Source organism: Theobroma cacao, chromosome 1 (assembly GCF_000208745.1).
Source record: "Theobroma cacao cultivar B97-61/B2 chromosome 1, Criollo_cocoa_genome_V2, whole genome shotgun sequence".
Lineage (NCBI taxonomy): Eukaryota > Viridiplantae > Streptophyta > Magnoliopsida > Malvales > Malvaceae > Theobroma > Theobroma cacao.
In genome coordinates, this window is record NC_030850.1 from 14187420 (window position 1) to 14207553 (window position 20134).

The 20134-nt window shown below is 33.5% G+C and overlaps 1 protein-coding gene across 1 annotated transcript; it reads right to left on the bottom strand.

The window, feature by feature from the left end:
- On the bottom strand, positions 88–8693 carry LOC18612563 (auxilin-related protein 2). The gene is made up of 8 exons (XM_007049434.2): positions 7658–8693; positions 4006–5689; positions 3780–3912; positions 3578–3678; positions 3340–3405; positions 2336–2425; positions 872–1048; positions 88–661 (listed from the first exon to the last, which is right to left on the bottom strand). The coding sequence occupies exons 1-8, from the start codon at positions 8284–8286 to the stop codon at positions 623–625; spliced, it is 2919 nt and encodes a 972-aa protein (XP_007049496.2). The 5' UTR covers positions 8287–8693; the 3' UTR covers positions 88–622.

Here is a 20134-nt window from a genome sequence, read left to right on the forward strand (position 1 = left end):
GACTCCAACTTAAATTCAGTCACATTCTCATAATAAAATAAACAAATAAATAAAATCGATTTTCTTAGCCAGAGAGAGCAATAGGCGTTATAGAAAAAATGGATGATATATATGAATCGGAGTAAGCCAGCTCAACAATCATACACATCTCATACTATTGTTTTGATATCAATAGAACATGTAGGTATTCACTCAACATATCATAGCTCCCTATTTGCCACAAAAAGATATAAAAACAATATTGTAAAAGAATTAACACAAAAAATCCCCTCATTCCGTGCATATGGGGCGGGGCGGATGATAGAACTGACCAATTCGCTGAATTATAATAATCTACACTAACACCGAGATTCCAACTTCCACGTGCATAAGCTGGATAAAGATTAATGTACATTGATCAACCTTAACAAAAAGAAGAGTACTTCACCCTTCAGGCACCTCTGCGGCCTTTGAAGCAGGCAGCACCTTGTGCCACCCTTTAACAGCTGATACGATGAATCATCAAATCGAAGCAGACGACAACAGCAGCGGATAAGAAAATTATAGCTGCTTCAACAATCATGCATTCAACTCCAAGGAATAGTTCATGAATTTTTGAGCTACGTAATCAACAATTCCAAACTCAGAAAAGCTCCTCTGAATTGAACTTGTTCCAGGCTTCCTATTTAACATACAGACAGACAAAATAGTGTCAAAGCTAAAACAAGACGGAAAGAAATGCAGCACTATGATGAAATATTATTATACAACGAGCAACACTTTCCCATCCGAAAAAACTGTGTCAAATAAAATGGCAATCAGTACAATGGAGGCTCTAATAGTAAAATAGCACACTCCGATAGACTGCTGCAAGCAAACATTTATTACGTACCTTGAGCAAGTCAAACACCTTCTCTGCGATATATTTCTGTTGAAGATTGGCACCTTTTTGCTGGACTTTATCAGGATGGATGCAAAGAGTCGCCTTTCTGTAAGCCTTTTTAACTGCAGCACCTGTAATCAAATCCGTCAAAGAAACCGGCTGCCAACCACATTCAGGCCAAAGAACCTAATCATCAAAAAACAGTTCAGGAGAAAAATTAGTTAGTAAAAATATCACATTTCCATGAAATTTGTACTATCAGAAAGTCAAAAACAAATGATGAAGAGAAATGACTACAGGAATTTCACAAGATCCTCTTGTCATCCACGTCTTCAAAATTAACAGCAGTGCTCCAACAAATTTAATGGTTATAAAGCATAAATGGAACTTTCAAATAAGTGTTGGCACAGATAAGTACATGCACGCACAATAAAGCTCATTCTCAAGCAGGAACTGTTTGAAGCACAATTAGTACCCTCAAGTAAGTGTTTGCACATGCAAGCGCTTGGGAATGTCAAATCATGTTGCAACTGCATGCAAGACAGGCAGAAAGAGACTTTAAGTAAAGACAGCATGCTAGAATCTGCACTGCCCTTTTAAATACTATTAATGCTATAGTTTGCCTTATAAGCTGAAAAGACTATGAAATGCTTGACAAAAGGTTAACAAGATGTTTATCCTATTTCTAGGATTCCAAAATTTAACTAGAAGGTCAGCATCACGAAAATAATTTTGCAAGGATGTCCCTGTATTCTATAAGATTATGTATAGATGCTTATCAGTTATCACAAGTTTTGCACCCTCCTATACAAAATCCATCTTAAAGTGGTTCAAGAAACTTTACTGCTCAATAAATAATAGCATGCCTGCTACAACAATAGTTCCTTGACTGGAAGAATAAAACTGCGAGAGCCAGATTGTAAGCATCATGCAAGGGAAGAAGCTTTCAAGACATACTCTTGTGCTTTAGTATCCTTAATTCTAAAAGTCTGCTAAATCAAACAGTCCAAAGATAACAAAATTGCAGCTGGACACTAGAAATTTGTCAGTCTAATCTCCTTTCAATTTTAAGTTCTACTTTAAATCAGATCAAATGTACAGTGTATCCATCTGACAACAATACCAACAATGCATTGTCAGTAAAGAGTGCAACTATTTAGATAGGACAGTATCAGGAAAAGTTTAGAGTTCAATCAGAGGTGTCTTCTTATGTTTGAATGTCATCTCACTCAGTCTTCCTCCAACAACATATCTCAAAATTTGCGTTAAAGTACTACAGCTTGTACAGAAGATCTCAGAACAGTAGAATATCAGATGGTGGAATTAAGGCAATACAATGAGAATCATGCAAGATATACAGCAATTATATAGCCAAATGAAAAGTGCAGGGAGTGGAGTATAATCTGTTCCTACATAAAGTACTATGCAAGAGAGAATAAACAAGATGAATGGTAGTAATAAGCAATAACACACATATTGCAATGTTGACAGCAGAGCACGCAAATTTCCCTCTTTCCCAGCAGCCCATCTCTTGATCTCAACATCTAGCGTTTCAGCAATTCTCTACAATAAGACCAAAGATCAATATTAGACAGACAACATAAAAAAAGAAACACTTTTGCAGATGTATGAATGTACAAGTAAAAATAATCAGTTATATACACACACCATAAAATTACAGCCATATATTCCAATGCATCATAATGCTTTCATGACAAGTACCGAAAAATAATAATAACAATAATGATTTCATGACGGGAACTATTCTTGCAACACATTATGTGCCATTATACATTGAATTACTTAAGCCAACAAAATACAAAATAACATAACATTGGGGTGCAGGCTAGTCGGGCAGGTTAAATATTCTCTTAGGTTCATATACAAAATTAGTTCCCAGTCTTAACTCATCTCATTGGAAATACTGAGGAAACAAAATTAAGAAAAAAGTAATGACCAACTTTAACTGATCATATAGACAAAAGCATATTACAGGATTAAACACTCAGTTATCTTTCCGTCTCATGTAAGTTTTATCCATAACTCAAAATAAGAGTACCTGTAATAAATTAGTATAAAAGATAGCATTAACTTGCAGGAAACTTGCTCAACTTGGTGAGAGACAAAGCCACAAACCCATTTCCTTTTATATAATAGCATAGAAATTAAGTAAATCTTTAAACGATCCTAGAGCCAACTTTACAAGTTAACCGCTACCCAAACTGATGGCAGACTGAAGAAGGACAAGCAAAAGCAACCTCATACCCAATTAATACTTGCAACTCATAAAATGTATTGCAATTGTGCAAACATGTACAATTTGGAGGCTGGGGTCAGGGCAGAAGTCCTTTATGGTTGGACCCCAGTGAAAGATAAACCGCAACATAAAACCCAGGTAAAAAAATAAAAATGATGAGGAAAGAAGAATAGAATGAACAATAGTAACAAGCAAAAAAAAAATTGCAGCAGCCACTTACATGTCTCTCAGCTTGTTCCCTTTGCACTTGAAGGTCCCGTTGATTTTTCTCAGCCAGTGCTTTTGCCTGGATATGCAAACTCAAAACGTAAACCAGGGCCAACGAGCAGTTTATCACAAACATATGAACTACCTCTCAACCAATTGTTCCAATTCAAGAGAGAGCATGCACTTTGAGAGTCCTTATGATTGGACAGGAGAGCAAACATAAACAAAATCATGCACCACAGAATACGTACCGCACGCTCCTGAGTTCTTTGGTGGCGTTCCAACCTGGCTCTTCGCCTTTCTTCAGTTTCCCCTTCAACCTCTTGGAATTCTCCAGATGAAGATGCAGCAGCTTTAGCAAGCAAAGCAGTTTAGTCAGCCGTCAACTACAGAGAAGAAATAACATAATATTACAAATTTACAAAGATCATCACATCTCAAATTTGCAAGTACCTCCAAAGATAGAACTGAGATCATCAACAATATTTGCAGTTGAAGAAACTTTCCTCATGCTCGATGAGGATCCAACAGATGTTCTTCTAGCTACTTCGGGCCCTCCCTTGTTTTGTCCATCAAACAGAGGATCCTGTAAGAACAAAAGGCCAGGTTAAAAACAGACAGGCTGACACTACAACATAAACCAGAACATTAATACGGTATGATAGCCTTAGAACATTACTGAAGAGTTAGCTCTTGGCCTTGGTGCACTGCTTGGTCGAGAACCCATACTAAAAAAGGATTCAAGATCATTGTCATTCTTTTGCTGGCTTGCCCTTGCAGCAGCAGCAGCCCTCTCTCGAGCCTCTGCAGCAGCCCTTTCCACAGCAGCTCTTTCTGCTCTAAGCCTTGTTTCAGCTTCAATTTTTGCTGTTGCAGTCCTCTCCCGTGCTTCCCTCTCTCTCGCTTCTGCAGCAGCTCTTTCTGCTCTTTCTCTTGCCTCTGCTGCTGCCCTTTCACGGGCTTCAGCTTGTGCTCTCTGCACTGCAGCCCGTTCCGCTCGTTCTCGAGCTTCAGCAGCTGCCTTTCCAACAGCAGCCCTTTCAGCTCTAGCACGAGCTTCAGCTGCTGCTCTTTCACGTGCTTCTCTAGTAGCCCTTTCAACAGCTTGTCTGGCCTTTTCCCTTTCCCTCTCCATCTCCCTGACTCGCTCCCTCTCTTTCTCAAGCCTTCTTTGTTCTCTCTCCTTCTCCTCCCTTTCCCTCTCCAACTCACGTCTCCTTTGCTCTCTCTCTTCCTCCTCCCTTTCCCTTTGTTGCCTCTCATGCTCCAGTCTCTCTTGCTTTTCCCTATATTCTCTATCCAAAGCATCTTGCATAGCTCTCTCATCTTTATCCATTTGACCAGCTTCTTTACTTCTAGCAGCCTTTAAATTCTCTTTCTCCCTCATTTCCTTAGCATGCCTGAATTTAGCCTCTGCTCTATCCATTGCCTCTTTCATGGCAGCAGCAGAAGCAGCAGCAACAGAGTTGGTCTCAAAATCATCACCAGGAAAAACATCAGCATGTTCAACATTATTCCGGGCCCTACCCATTGCAAAATCTTCAAGTTCATCAAATTGAGATGTAACAGAGCTTCTTCCTGCAGCACGAGCTGACTGCGAGCTGTGCGAGTACTGAGTTGAATTTGGGAAAGAGGAAAATTCATTGACCTTTTTTGCATTTGTGGAAGAAAATGAGCCTGTCTCTGACTTTGAAACTCGAGGTGGTCTTGGAGGCGGGGGTCTTGAAGGGGGTGGAGCGCTGGTAGGTTGGGTAAAGAGAGGAATCTCTGATACAGTGAGCCACACATCATCAGATGTGTCAAAGTTCTCCTCAGATCTAGGAGTTGTATTTACCTGGGAACTAGTGTCATTAGAACTGACATTCGAGTATGGAGGAGGGCTAGTAGTTTGACCAACAGAGCTATGAAAATCGGTTGACACATTGGGCATGTCAAAAACAGGTTGATGAGATTCCAGAAAACTGTCAACAGATGGCATCCTCTTCTTTGTATGATGCTCATATTCTTCATCAATTGACTCTTTACTAGCAGGAGTTTGTGCACCACTTGCAGTTCTTAAAGGGCTCCTATCCTTCCCCCTCTTATTGATCTCAGATGACACTGGAGGTACAGACTTTCCAAGACCATCAAGAGGATCTATATCATCAAATACTCCCCCACTTCCAGATGAACTCTCCACTCTTGACTTCCCAGATCCATTAATTTTATTTATTTCTTCCAAGGGGTCCGTAAACAACCCTGAGGACGAATCTGCAGGTACTGATGTTGATTCTATGACGACAAAAGGGTCTTCCATCGAATTGGAGCCAGTCTTGATTGAATTTGAGGCTGGTTTCTGGGACCGGTGGGCATCTGAAGTTGACCTGTCCAAAGGGTGAAGCATGATATCAGCTAATATTTACATGGTATATATAAGCTAAGTAATATAAGGACAAGAGGCAAATAAGGCTACATTTGACAAATATTGAACTAGAAAGTAGAAATACATGATCACAAGCTTCGAACAAAGTGTTTAGAGTCCAAATGTACCACAAGCATGTATAGTCCTCTAGTCCCCTTTCTTCTCAATTAAGCTAGCAGTAATGCGTACTACAAGTTTCCAATTAAAACATAATCACAATTGTAATAACAAAAATTATTTATATTTTTTTCCCGATTTACATCTTCCATGTCTGTTACAAGTAAAACCGATGTGTATGATAGCATTGACATTTACTAAAGTTTATAGTACAATATTTCCATATTTCTAGCAATCAAATATTTTCGAAACTCAAAAAGGTTTGTCTCATCTCATAAGAAAATCTCAAAGTTTATCAAAGTCCCTATCATCCTCACTTAATTTCAAAAACATTTGATAACCAACAATTATACCTATCCAATCCAACCTAGCCAATAAATTTAATCTAGGAAATTTGCCATCTTCAAATTTAGGAATATACAGAGGATGACAAGCATTTCTAGACCAATGAAAGAGATCACTGAGGAAGTAGATAACAAAAAGAGGGTTAATAAAGTTACATCTGTATTCATGTGATATCTCTCATTAGACATCATATTCATGCAAGTGTGAGCCTGGTTTCACACACACTTGGTATTGACTCAAATTACTCCAAAACTCCCTAAAACTGATTAGTTACCATACACCACAGAAGTAAGAATTACAACTGATTCTGTATGGGGTTTTAGTAGACATCAAAAATGAGTCATCTGGTGAAGCTATGGCTTGATGACTTTCATATGTTAATTACAAACTTTGAGACTATGTCATAGGTACAAAATGAGCACAGACCCTCACAAGGGAGTTGAAGAAGAGCATACCCCTAACTTCTTTGGCAGATAAATACGCAACAAAGAATGTACAACTTTAATCAGTCAGAACCTAAACAGATATTCGACTACAGAACTACCTAACTTCTTATTTCCCTTTTTCTTTTCTTTGGTAGGGACCGGGGGTGGCTGAGAGAGATGAGTTCAATACATCCAATTCCATATGCATTTGCAGTGTATAGTAATTAAAAATCCCAAAACAAGATACTTAGATTTAGCCCTCCTGGTCCTTAATGTAGGTTTCTATGGTGGTGCTGCTCCAAATGAGTCTGTGCAACTGAAAATTGTCCAGCGGGAAAAATATAGAAAAATCCACATATTATTTGTTTCAAATTCATTATGATATATCAACTTTTTAAGTGCAACAAACTCCATAACATCAACATTCAGACCAGATCACAAGTCACAGTGTTGATAAACACCAGCAAAGTGTTGTTTTGATTGAATTAAATATATTAGGAAAAAGCTAACGCTATGCAGTTGATAAACCAGACAATAAAGAGCCACTAAATGATAAATACCTCTAGAATCTCAAAGTTACCTACGTCAAGTTTTGCAAGTAAATTGCCTTCTTTAATCACTTACCCAAAAATGCCAGAATATAGTCACACAAATTTAACGTGTAAACATTTTTGCAGAAATGATTAACTTGCAGCACACAAAACCAGCAAAACATAACCTTGATTAAAGTCTTCCAGAAAACAAGCACAAATCAAAGACCTACATATAAATTATACTCATTTCATCGACTGCATTGCCTCATTTGTATGCTAAATGCCAAGTGAGCTGCCAAAACCACAATCAAATCTCAAAAACCACAGACCAGACTGAACATTTAAGCATTACGCAAAATATCACAAATTGCCAATACTCTTCAACATGAAAGCCAGCACAAATACCTAAATTGAAGTATCCGCAAACAATGCCAGTAAAATAACACATAACAAAAAAGTCGCATAAAATTCATTTATTTCAAAATCAAAGCCTTATAAATTGGAAAATACCTCGCAGGTGCAGGAGAGCTGCTCCGACCGAAACCAGGAAGCAAATCATCAAAAACAGGCGCATCTTTCTCCGCTTTCACTCTCTCGCTCTTTGTCTTCGTGTCAGTCTCTTTCCTCCCTAGATTCCCAAGCAGCTCATCAAACGGCGAGCTGCTTACGGACCTGTGCTTAGGAGGAGGCGAAGACCCCGAGATCGAAGCAAAAACGTCATCGTACTTAGCGGCCGACGCTGCTGAGGAAGAGCTCTTGATCCCAGGCAATCCATCGAAAAGATCGTCATCGTAAACAGGCTTGTCAAAAACCGGCGGCTTCGGGTCCTTGAAAATGGAGTCGTAATCGAAAGACGACGTTTGAGCAGTTGTGGCTCGAGATTCAGAGGAGTATTTGGGGGGTCCACCAAAAACGTCGTTAAAGATGAGCCCGTCGCGATCGTGATCGTCGAAAATGGAATTGGATGATGACTTGGCGTTGCCGGATGAGGATCGAGTAAAATCGGATCGGAACCCGTAATTGGAACCCGAAGAGATATTGGTACCCGAAGAAGGGTTTCGAGGAGGTGCCATCGGGGCCGACTTGCCTTGGGGTTTGATCCCAAAATCTTTGGCTAACAAACCTGGAAAATCATCCATTTCAGTTCGGCTTATTGGATCGGACCGGCGGTTTTTTTACTAATTTCGTCGCTGATATGCCGAATCGACTTCGCCCCTAAATTTCTGAGAAAGTTTAGATCTGAGGAGACATAAAGGAAAAAGTACCGAGAAGAAAAAAAAATGGAGGGTGAGGAGTCAATTGTCAAATTATTTTCAGCAAAAATATAGAGAATAATAATATCCTTTATTTTTATTTTTTTTGGAATAAAAAAAATCGGAAGAGAAAGGGAGGGAGACAAGAAGAATGCGTGTTTGTCTACTTTTAGGTTTTAGCTGCTTTTCTTTTTCCCCCTTTCTTTTGGTTTCTCCTTCTCTTCGTCTTCCACTCGCTCTGTTTCCCTGCCCGATTCCAGACCGGCTTGTGTTTTATGTCGTGGTATTTTTGCTTTTTAAATGGCTCCTGGATAAAGAAAATCTAATGCTTTTGATACTTGTTTTTAGCGCTTCCTTAGCCGTTTAAACCTTGAAAATGTTGATTTCTATGGAAACCCCCACACAAGTTTTGAACGTTTGTGATTTTACCCCCATGGCCATGAACTTCCAAGTCTACCCACGAAAAATTATCAATCGAAATTCTAAATTTTCAAATTTTAGATATAATTTGTTGAAAATGCCGAGCTACTTATTGATTATTTTTAATTGGCATAAATTAACCATAATAAGTTAACAATGAAGTTTGCAATTACACATAAAATATAAACACCTATAGTTCCGAAGATTATCCCTTTAAATTTTTATTTTTTGAGTTATCTTATTCTTTTTTTTCTTTTATTTTCAAAATTATCTTATTTTTCAATAAACACTCACGGCACTTTGACTAAAAACTCATTTCAATCTAAATCCGTATCTCCATCTTCTTTAATCCATTATCCGTTTTCTAATCTTGGATGAGTTATCTATTTCTAATCTTTTTTCTTTTCACCTCTCTCTTTATATGTGTTTTATAGTTTCATGCTTTCTTCTGCAAATAGAGCCTCGGACGCAACGGTCTTGCTTTGCATCCTACTCCAATTGATTTATCATTTTGTAGTACAACATCGTACATGTGGTGTGATTTGCTATTGGGATTGGTGGATTACGGAAGGTGTCCATATTTTACATTCAAATCTCTTTTCAATGCAGTTAGCTTCTAATCTTTAATTTTAATTACGGCTAAACAAAAAGTCAAGAACTAATTTCCATTCGGATTGAGTTTTGATTAATGCAACCGAGTTAAATTTTTGTTAATTTTTATTTTCATAAAATTAATATTTTATTTTATTTTGTTTTGTTTTAAATTTAAGTAAATTATACCAAAAATTTTAAAAGAAATCTTTCAAAATCGAGAATAAAACCACTTCAAACTATTGAAATTCAATTCAGATGGATACATATTTAGTTTTATTTTGAAAAATAAAATATTTCATGTATTTATTTTTTTGAATATCAAATCGAACCGTATACAGTCTTAGTTTGAATAATTGAAACGAGATCATAGCTATCGAACTTAAGTTTTTGTTGATTGAATTTTTGTTTACTTTTAGATGTCATATGATTGATTTGTATGTTAAGAAAGTTAATTATAACATTTAATAGGCTCTTACTATTTAATTTCTCTCTTATTTAATTGCATTTAAGTATATGATGTTATATGAAAACAAATATTACTATGTGCTTTTTAAATTTTTTTTTTCCAATGAAATTCACATGCGGTTAGAAAATTAATAATTGTCATATACCATACTAATTAATAAATGAGAAAAAAATGAAAATTAGTAGAAAAAGCAACTTTAAATGATTTGAGTACATGTAAATACCATTTATTATTAATAACATTTAATATTCACCAAATAGTGATGAGGCTTTAACTAAAGTCTTTAAAGGATAATAAGGGACTAAGGACACTTTCAAAAGGAAAAAAGAAGAATGATTAGAGAGTAAATGAAGAAGGTTAAACATATGAAGAAAGGAAGCAAAGCTATTCATGTTGAAAATATATTATATGCAAGGAATTTTAGGATTTTCTTTTTTTTTTCTTTTGCCTGTTAGGAAAAGCATGTTAAAGAGGCCTACAAGTGCGCTAAGTTTGTTGGTTGATGCCAACTTGACAAACGTCTAACTTTTTCCTGCCGGGCAAAAAAGTTGCCCAGTTTTGTCTTTTCATCAGGTGTTTTCAAATTTTCTGTCTTTCATTAATCATGTAAATAATATTTTCACTCCGGAGAGAAAGGGGAAGAGGCCTCACACTAAAACTCCATTCAGAGCTACAAGAGAAAAACATTAAAGAGCCAAAGTTTGAGTTTCTCCAAGAAAGACAGATAATGGGTGGCAAGTCATGGACGCATGTGGAGACTTTTCTTTCATTTTTTTTTCTTTTTAATAGTTTTGAATCATTCCTCCCACCACCAAAGTCTTTGCCAAGGCCCAAGACTCTTTCTTATTTTTTAGCAGTTTGAATTTTTCTTATTCAAAGTTTTTTGGTTTTAGTTATTATGGAAAAGGAGAAGTGATATAAGGCTTTCAAAAAATAAATTGAAAAGATTTAGGGATGTCAACAGATTTAGGGATACTCGTAAGAGGAAGAGATTAGTTTTGAAGTAGGAGTTTGAGTTTGGGTGGAGGAGGAGATTAGTTTTGAGGTAAGAATTTGAGTTTGGGTGGGATGGACCTGTACATTGCTCCTGAATCTACTAAATGAAGAAAAAATTATGAAAATGGTAACTATGCAGGAAGTCTTTGTATTATAGAATTATATTAATTTAGTACATTTATCAAAAAATTAATCAATTTAATCCCCATACCCTAACATTATGTGCAATTGAATCCTTCTTATTAACTTATCAAAATGGACTATTAGTAGTGTTGACGTGTCTGAAATTCTTCTAAAAAAAAAAATTATCATGTCAGTTTCTTTATGCCATATCATAAGAATCAAATTGTAAAAAATAAGGACTAAATTGAATAAAACTCTATAACATAGAAACTAAATTAAACAAAACTCTATAATATAGGGGTTTTTTGAGTATTTTTACCATTTTTTGTGTCACATTACATGTGAAAATGTTGACCCTCCTTAAGCTGAAATGATATATGAAGTGTCTCAAAATCTTGAAATATTATAGTTTAATATAATTTTTACTTATAATATGAAATATATGGAAACTTTTTGTTTTGTTAATCTATTTACGCAATCCAAGAAAAAACATAAAATGACATGACATCATTGTATTCACTTTTATTATAACAATTAGCCAAATACCTTATTGGTTCTCTTTTTATAAATGATAGCATTTATTGCATGTTGGCATTGCACTCTATTAATGTCCCAAGTCCTACAACTACATCTTTTACTGTACAAACACATAGGTTATGTTTGGTATATTAATGAGAATGTGATTGTTGGAAATGTAATTGTTGAGAATATAATTTTGTAGCGTTTGGTATAAAAAGGGCAAGTGATGATTGTAAAGAATGTAATTGCTGAGAGGATTATATTGTACTATTTGGTTTGTAAGCACTTTACTAAGAATGTAATATAAATTGACAAAATTGCCCTTACGTATAAAAAACATATAAGTTGAATAAATTTATAATCTTTAATATAAAATTTAACTTTTCACCTTTAAGCAATTAAAATAATAAATAATAACATTAAAAAAATAACATAATATTTTTTATTTTAATTATTTAAATATTAAAATATGTAAAATTACTAAATATTTAATTTCACCTTAAACTTATAAAAATTAAAAATAAAAAATTATTCAAAGAAAAATTTATCGATACATCACATTACCATTATCCATTGATAGATAAATACCCGCTATCAAAAGTTTGAACGTAATCTATCAATGAATGAGAACACCTATCGATATATATATATATTATTTTAAACTTGCTTGAGGCTTTCTTTCTCTCATAATTGTGGCACCTCAACACCTTTCCCTATCAAATCCTCTCAATTCCTTAATAAATTTCCTAGATTCTAAATCATTTAAATGTTTCTTTCTCAATTTTCGACATCAAAAACATAAAATTTTCTCAAAAACACTTTTAAATTTCTTGAAAATTTGAATTAGGGTTTTATAGAACCCAAGGTCCTAATCTTTCTAATTTTTGGATTTGGTGGTAAAATTTGATCCCAATGTGCTAGTGACGAACTACCTTTCCTACGAACAATGAGAAGACGGAGAAAAAGGCAAAAAGGAAAAAGGAGAAGAAAGCCAGAAAGAAGGAAAAAAGTGAAAAAGGCAAGAAGGAGAAAATAAGGGTCAAAGGGTTACGTTGGGGAATAAAAATTTTTTTATTTTCCATTTGCAAAAGGAAAGTAACTTATCCTGCAGGAGAAAACGGAATGACATTCCCTTTTCTCATTGCAATCACATTACTGAAAGATTACTTTCCCATCCCCAAAATATCAACCAAACAGTGCAGTATGCTTCCCTGCAATTTAATTGTAAGGAATGTCCCTCACTTGCAGTCTACCAATCACCACAATAGAGTAGCTCTCCTCACTTGCTTATCACATCCTCCCAAAAGACTTCATGAAGATGTCCCTATTCCAATCCACTTCTTATTTAGTTGCTAGCCTCATATACTTCTCTAATTTGCTTAGTATTCGAGGCTTATACTTAGATCTCCAATTCTTGCCATAATCTCTGTTTTTAACCAATCTCGTCATCACATAAAGCCTTATATCTTCTAGCATTAAGATGATTGGTTTACATCTAGCTTTTATTATCACTCCATTGAAGGTCTCACACATATTGTTGTCAATGATATCATACTTGGAGAAATTAAAAAAGAATGGTTGTGATCAGTGCACAACATCCCAATTCTCAATAAAATGATTTTGTTGCATTCTCAATTCAGGCTAGTTTGGAGATCTAGCATAGTGTCAAAATTGATACTTCAACTTTTCATTTTTGAACCTGTTCCCCATCGAGTATAAATATGTCTTGCACACCTTTTGTTGTTCAATGAAAGGAAACAGCTCAGCAATAGCACTAAAAAGCCCTTATAACAACAAAATAAATTTGTTAGCAATACAAAGTTTTGTTCAATTAAGTTTTTGTACTATAGAGTTTTGTTCAATTTGATCTTTGTACTATAGAACTATGTTCAATTTAGTACTGTACTCTACAATATGATGTAATTTGATCCTTATGACGTGACACAAGAAATTGACGTGGAAAAAAAATTTCAAAATTTTTTTTTGATATGTCAATGTCACATTAGTATCGTTTGACACATCAGCACCACATTAGTGCCACTAATAATTAATTTGGATGAAGATAGTAAGGAGAATCCAATTGCACACAATATTAGAGCATATGACTAAATTGACTAATTTTTAAATAAAGGGACTAAATTGATGAAAACATCATTGTATAGGGACTTCATGGATAGTTTGATTGATGAAAATTGGTTGTTGACCTTCTTCATGAACCCCTTTTATTTATCTTTCATCTTATCCATTTTCCTTTTTTAGGTATTATTCTCTTGGTTTAAAGCTTAAAATTTAAGTAAAAATAATAATAATTAACAAAAAAAAATATAGATCAAGAATGAGAATAAAAAGGGTGATAAAAGAGGCAAATTTATTTGCAAAAAGAAAAAGGTTAGGTTGGTTTAAGTGGCTTGGGCAAAATCAAGAATAAAAGAGGTGATAATGGTGGGTTTGCTCTTATTGTCAGCTAAATAGTGCATATTTTTTTTTGTTTTAAAGAAATGAAAATTTATGAATAAAGACAAATTACATAGAAAAAATAATTAAATTTTAATAGTAATTTATTTCAAATTAAAAAGTTGCTTAAGGTGACAAAAACTTGGCTCAATTTTTTTTGTCATACAAATTCCACTATTCACAAGTTTTTGATATATTATGTAATTTATATATATAATTGCATTTAAGGTACGAAGTACCTAATAGGATTCGAGTATTTATATAATGTTGGTGCAAATAGGGTTTAATTGGAAGTCAAAAACAGTCGACAAAATTGACTTTAAGGAGTGCTTGTGTAGACGTTGTTTTTAAAACTTATTTCGCTTACATCACTTTGCATACAGAAAGGGAATTATATGAATAGCCTTAGGGATATAATGAAACTAATGTTTAATTTTGTCTTGCACTTACAAGAGTGGACCGCTAGACATAATTGAGAATTGCAAAATTGTTTAGCCTTAAAAGTCAATTTTCAATATCAAATAGATTATAAGGAATTTGGACACTTTTTGTAAATGGTGGGAACTCAAAGTGCTTATGTCTTTTTTTGAACTTTTATTCATAATATAACACTTCTCTACTCTTATTTTTCTACTCTTATTTTTCTACTCTTATCTTGCTTGTTGTTGTATATTAAAATAGTTGCTAACAAGTTCTTTATATAGATTTGCAAATGTTTCTTCTTTAAAGACATAACCCTTCCATTAAAACATCACACCTTTACATATTACAAGACATAACCTGTGGATAAATTGTATTGTTTCAATAATTAACTTATCAAAGAATAACTATCTATACCATAAGATATAACCTTTAAACCACAATATGAAAACGATAACTTTTCATATTATAACTTTTGAGTAATTATGTTTTTCAATAGTCACATTACCTTTGGATTTTAGAGATATTTTTTCAAATGTCACTTTATCAGGAGACATAACTTTTGATATGAAAAACCACAAAAAATAAACCAAACTGAGAGAGAAAACTTTTTAAGGAACCATTTCCCCGACTAAACATGCCGTAAGTAGTAACTCTTGCTTTTATAGACCCAATCATAGTCCAACAAAACTAGTATATAAAACCCAAAAAAGGAATATGCATAGGATTTTTAAGGGTGTCCCTCTATAACTATGGGCCCAAGTCTATGTCATCTTATATACTAGTTTCCTAAATTAATTAAGAAACCTTATTTACCCATTAATTGCAATAATGTCCATTAGCACATTGCAACTGACTGCTACAAAGAAAAGAATTATTAATGAGGTCACTTTCATTACAATCTTTACTAATTAGTCATTTTACCATATTATATTTCTCATGGGCTTTATGGATAAAATAATTTTCAAGGTTACATCCAACCCATGTATTACAATTCATGATTTTCATTCTTTTTGGACTCCGAAAAATATTTTTCTTCAAAAATACTAAGATATAATAATAATATACATAATATAATTTTAAAACACGTTTTAGAAAACACAATGACCATATTTCTTGACTCCAAATATCTTATTGAAAATCACTTGAATATGTTTCTCAATAGAGCGTGGTGAATATTTTATTGAGTATCCAATATAATTTATTTAGTATGTACATAATCCAGCGTACTAGGGTATAGTCTTTAAATTCAGCATCACCTATTGGTAATATCAAAACCATATAGATACTAGATAAATTATATTGACCTTTTAAATCTAAAGACAATTAATAAGTTGTAATAGAGTTCCTTTTAATTATTAATAGTGACAAGCTTATATGGTGTTCTTTAAATAGATCATGTTTAATATATGTATCTCATATACTATACTCACGTTTTTGCTCTAAGGTCACAATCTCAATGCTAGAGTTAAATCATTCTATTCTTTTTTATAGAATTAGAACAAGCGGAGGCTTTAAACATTTTGCCATATTAAGCCTAGAACAATTTTGTCAAACAAGGAAGTGAAAAACTATAACTCTCCTCTTAATAGTTCATCAACTATTAGCATAATTTTTCTACAATATTACCATATAATTTATGATCATAAATAAAGAAAATACCCATTAAAATATAATACATATAAAATCAATAATTGATATAATAATTTATAAATAATACACAGTTTTGACCATAGCTTTGTGATGAATCAAGATCTCATAGCATCAACAAGTAACAAACACCAACAACTTTGTATGAAGTCTACATAAAAAAAATAGAAAAAATTGTTAGAAGACCAAATTGGAAAATTTAAAAATTGGTTTCAAGGTGTGTATTAGTGCCACTGTACTTAAGGTTTTCTTCGCCCTTACTTGTAGTGTGTAAAAGAGTTACCGGCATATAAATCTCGAAGATACAATGAAGTCTAGTGATTGATGGCATTTTACATTGAGGAAATCAATCCATTAAGCACTCACCAGAGTATAACAAGATTATCAAACTTCTATAATATTTTTTTGCAGCAAAATAATATAGAAGAAAACTTAGAAAATGTTTGAAAAAGGAAGGAAATATTTTTCTGTTTATTGATGTACATTATGTTGTCTAAAGAATGGTCTTTTTTATAGGCTTAGATGCCTATTCCCAATAGACAGAGTTTGTATCTCTTTCAAATTGTCACACCTGTCTATTTCAAATAGACATAACTTTTGGTTTTTCCCAACAAACGTGACTTCTAATTTTTTTTCTAATTTCCAACTGATATAATTTTTTCAATATGATTTTTCAAGTTCTAACAATCCCCCACCATTTTCAAATTAATCTAAATTTTCGATAATCTTGGAAATCGATTACATAAATGAAGGTGTCTTCCAATTGAACCTTCATTTAGTGAAAACATGTTAAAGTTAACCGAAATTGCATGATAGACTATGCTTTGAACTAGTTATTCCATTTGGGTAACAGAACACATCTCACACAACGATTTCAACACTAATGAATGCACAGTATCCGATGACACTTTTATGGCCATGTGTCTATATCTTCTTTTCATGAGTGTTTTGTTAGAGCCAAGCTCTTGAACTCCTAGAAGCTGCTTTATTTCGCACTCACATAAGTAGATCCCATTAAGAATGCCCCCGTAACTAAAGCATTCTAACAAATTTATGTTATGAGTCTATTAAGAGTATATAACTCATCCTTTCCTTAACATTACGTATACCAAGCACTTCACTTGAGATGGAATATAATATATTATATTATAGTGCTAGTAGCCACATACAAATGATGTCCTTTGTCTCATTGAACTTAAGACTTGACATTATACTAAGCGTTGAGTCAAGTTTCCACCATGGGTGACTTTCAATTTATGAGCTTAAGCTTCATCCCCTTTAAGGTCTTATTTATAAGATCTTTAACAAGACTTTTTATTAAAAGATCTACCAAGTTTTCATTAGACCTCACCAAAGTTATAGTGATCAATCCGTCAGAAATTAATTGTCGAACATAGCTATGTCTTAATTCAATATGTTTATACTTTCCATTATACCCTTGGCTATAAGCTTTTGCTAGAGTTGCTTCACTATCACAACGGATAAAATTGGAGAAATTGGCTTAGGCTAATAAAGCACACCATAGAGAAAATTTCTTAGCCATTCGACTTCCTTGGTGGCAGCAACGAATGCAATAAATTTGGCTGCCATGGAAAAATCCATTATACACGTTTGCTTTTTAGATCTTCAAGAAATGGCACCCCCACCAAGCATAAAGATCCATCCTCTTGTGGAAGCGTAATCTTCTAAACTTGTAATCCAACAGCAAATGCTATATTTAGCCTTGTATATGTCATTGCAATATATTAAGCAACTAATTACTCTTGTATATTGTAATTGATCAATAGCCTTACCAGCATTAAGTACTAATTAATTTGAAGATCCATGGGTGTAGATACTGGTATACAATTACTAAGAAACTTTTTATACACTTTCTCAATGTAGTGCAATTGTGATAAAGTTATGCTATTTTCATTCCTAAAATGACATTTGCTACACCCTTATCTTTCATTACAAAGTTATTTGACAAAAACTTTTTTGTCTCCTCGACTTGTTCCAAATGCATACCAAAATTAGCATATCATCCACATATAAACAAATTATAAAACTTTTGTTTTTTTGGAATTTGCTATATATACACTTGTTAGATTCGTTTATGTTATAGCCATTGGCTAAAATGATTTCATCAAATTTTTGATACCATTGTTTTGGTGCTTGTTTAAACCCATATAATGATTTGACTAGTTTATAAACTTTATGCTCGTCTTGAAATAACAAACCCTTATGGTTGTTCCATGTAGACTTCCTTTTCTAATTCACCATTTAAAAATGTTGTTTTGATATCCATTTGGTAAATTACCAACTTATAAATTGATGCAAGGGAGATTAAAAGTCTAATTGTAGCAATTCTTGCTATTAGAGCATAAGTATCAAAATAGTCAATCTCTTGTTTTTGCGTAAAGCTTTTGATTACTAATCTTGCTTTTTACTTGACACTAGGGAGAAAAAAAAACTCTTGGGGCAAGTAGAAATACTACTAGTAAATGTATTCCTCCAATCTTGTTAGATATTTAACAAAGCAGATTCTTGCAAAAATTTTCTACTTTCCTTTCCATTTTTTTTTTCCGTTGATATTCATAAACCCACACAGTTATAATTGAAAACTGCCAAACAAGAGGTCTATTGATTATTATGCTAATCAAATAGCAAATGAAAGACTAAGAAAAAATAATTCGCAATTAGCTTGTATTTAACTGTGCCATTTGCTTTGGATTATAAATAAATTATGGCATGAGCAACATCAAAGAATCTAAAAACTAAGAACTATAGTTCAATACCCATCATTTAGCCCCCTCACATGCAAAACATATTGGTTTGCCATATATGAGACAAGTTTGTGTTAGGCTTTGCCCCTTAAACTTTTGACCTATATTAACGGTTCCAAAATCTAGACTAGAGGCAATTGATAAAGTCTTAGTTTCTTAGACCTTTTCCTACCTCAAGAATAGACTTGGCCCGTCATATGATTTTAGATTTATGGTCCTGCATTAGTTTAGGATATGCCTTAATAAACCATCATTCTTACTCAAGTTTGCATGTATATATTTTTATTTTAGGATGACAAATATTTATTCTTAAGTATATTGTGCATATCATATACAATATTATGTATTAACTCAAATCAAATCAATTAATCAATTAATAAAAGGAAGCTTATCTGGTAATTTGATGAAAAACTCATTTTTCTATTTTTTTTGTCAATCATCAACTCGGTTTAAACAGTAGCCAATTTTCTTAGTGTTCCACATGCAACAGTCATTATTGAAATGAAATAAAACCTTAAGATTGCTAGAACACCAAATTGGAAATTTAGAAATTGGCTTCAAGGGGTGTATCAATGCCACTGCCTTTAAGGTTTTATTTACCCTACTTGTAGAGTGCAAAAAAGTTACTGGCGTATAAACCTTAAAGATACAATGGAACCCAATGATAGACAGCATTTTGTACTGACAAAATCAATCCACTGAGCACTCATCATAGTATAACAAGCTAATTAAATTTCTATAATATTTTTCTGCAATAAAACAATATAGAAGAAAACTTGGAGAATGTTTGAGAAAGCAAAGAAAGATTTTTTTGTTTATTGATGTACATTCTGTTGTCAAAAGGATGGTCCTTTTTATAAGCTTAGATGCTTATTCCCAACAGACACAATTTGTGTCTCTTTCAAATAGTACACTTGTCTATTTCAAATAGACATAACTCTTGGTTTTTTTCAACAAACGTGGCTTCTCTTTTTTTTTTCTTATTTCCAACAAATATAATTTTTTCAATATGATTTTTCAACAGGCATCTTATTTGAAAATGTTCCAACAAAAATGATATCAGAATTGAAAAGGTGAGCTATACTTGAGGCTTTCACAATTTTTGCTACCTCAAGATGGGTTGAAACCCATTCTCTTGAGATAGAAAGCAACTCACTCAATGCTGTTAAATGGTCCAATAATCCTAACCTAATCCCTTGGAAGTATACAAAATGGATTCTTAGGATTAAAAATTTGAAAGGGAGAATAAAAAAATGGAATGTAATACATACTTTACGAAGTGCTACTAGCGCTGCAAACTTGTTAGCAAAAGAAGGAGTCGTGAGAG

Coding starts and splice junctions, on each gene's coding strand:
- LOC18612563 (XM_007049434.2), bottom strand. CDS start 8,286: ATGGATGATTTTCCAGGTTTGTTAGCCAAAGATTTTGGGATCAAACCC. Junction 3,679..3,779: donor TCTCAGTTCTATCTTTGGAG/GTACTTGCAAAT, acceptor TGCTTGCTAAAG/CTGCTGCATCTTCATCTGGA. Junction 662..871: donor AGGTGTTTGACTTGCTCAAG/GTACGTAATAAA, acceptor TATGTTAAATAG/GAAGCCTGGAACAAGTTCAA.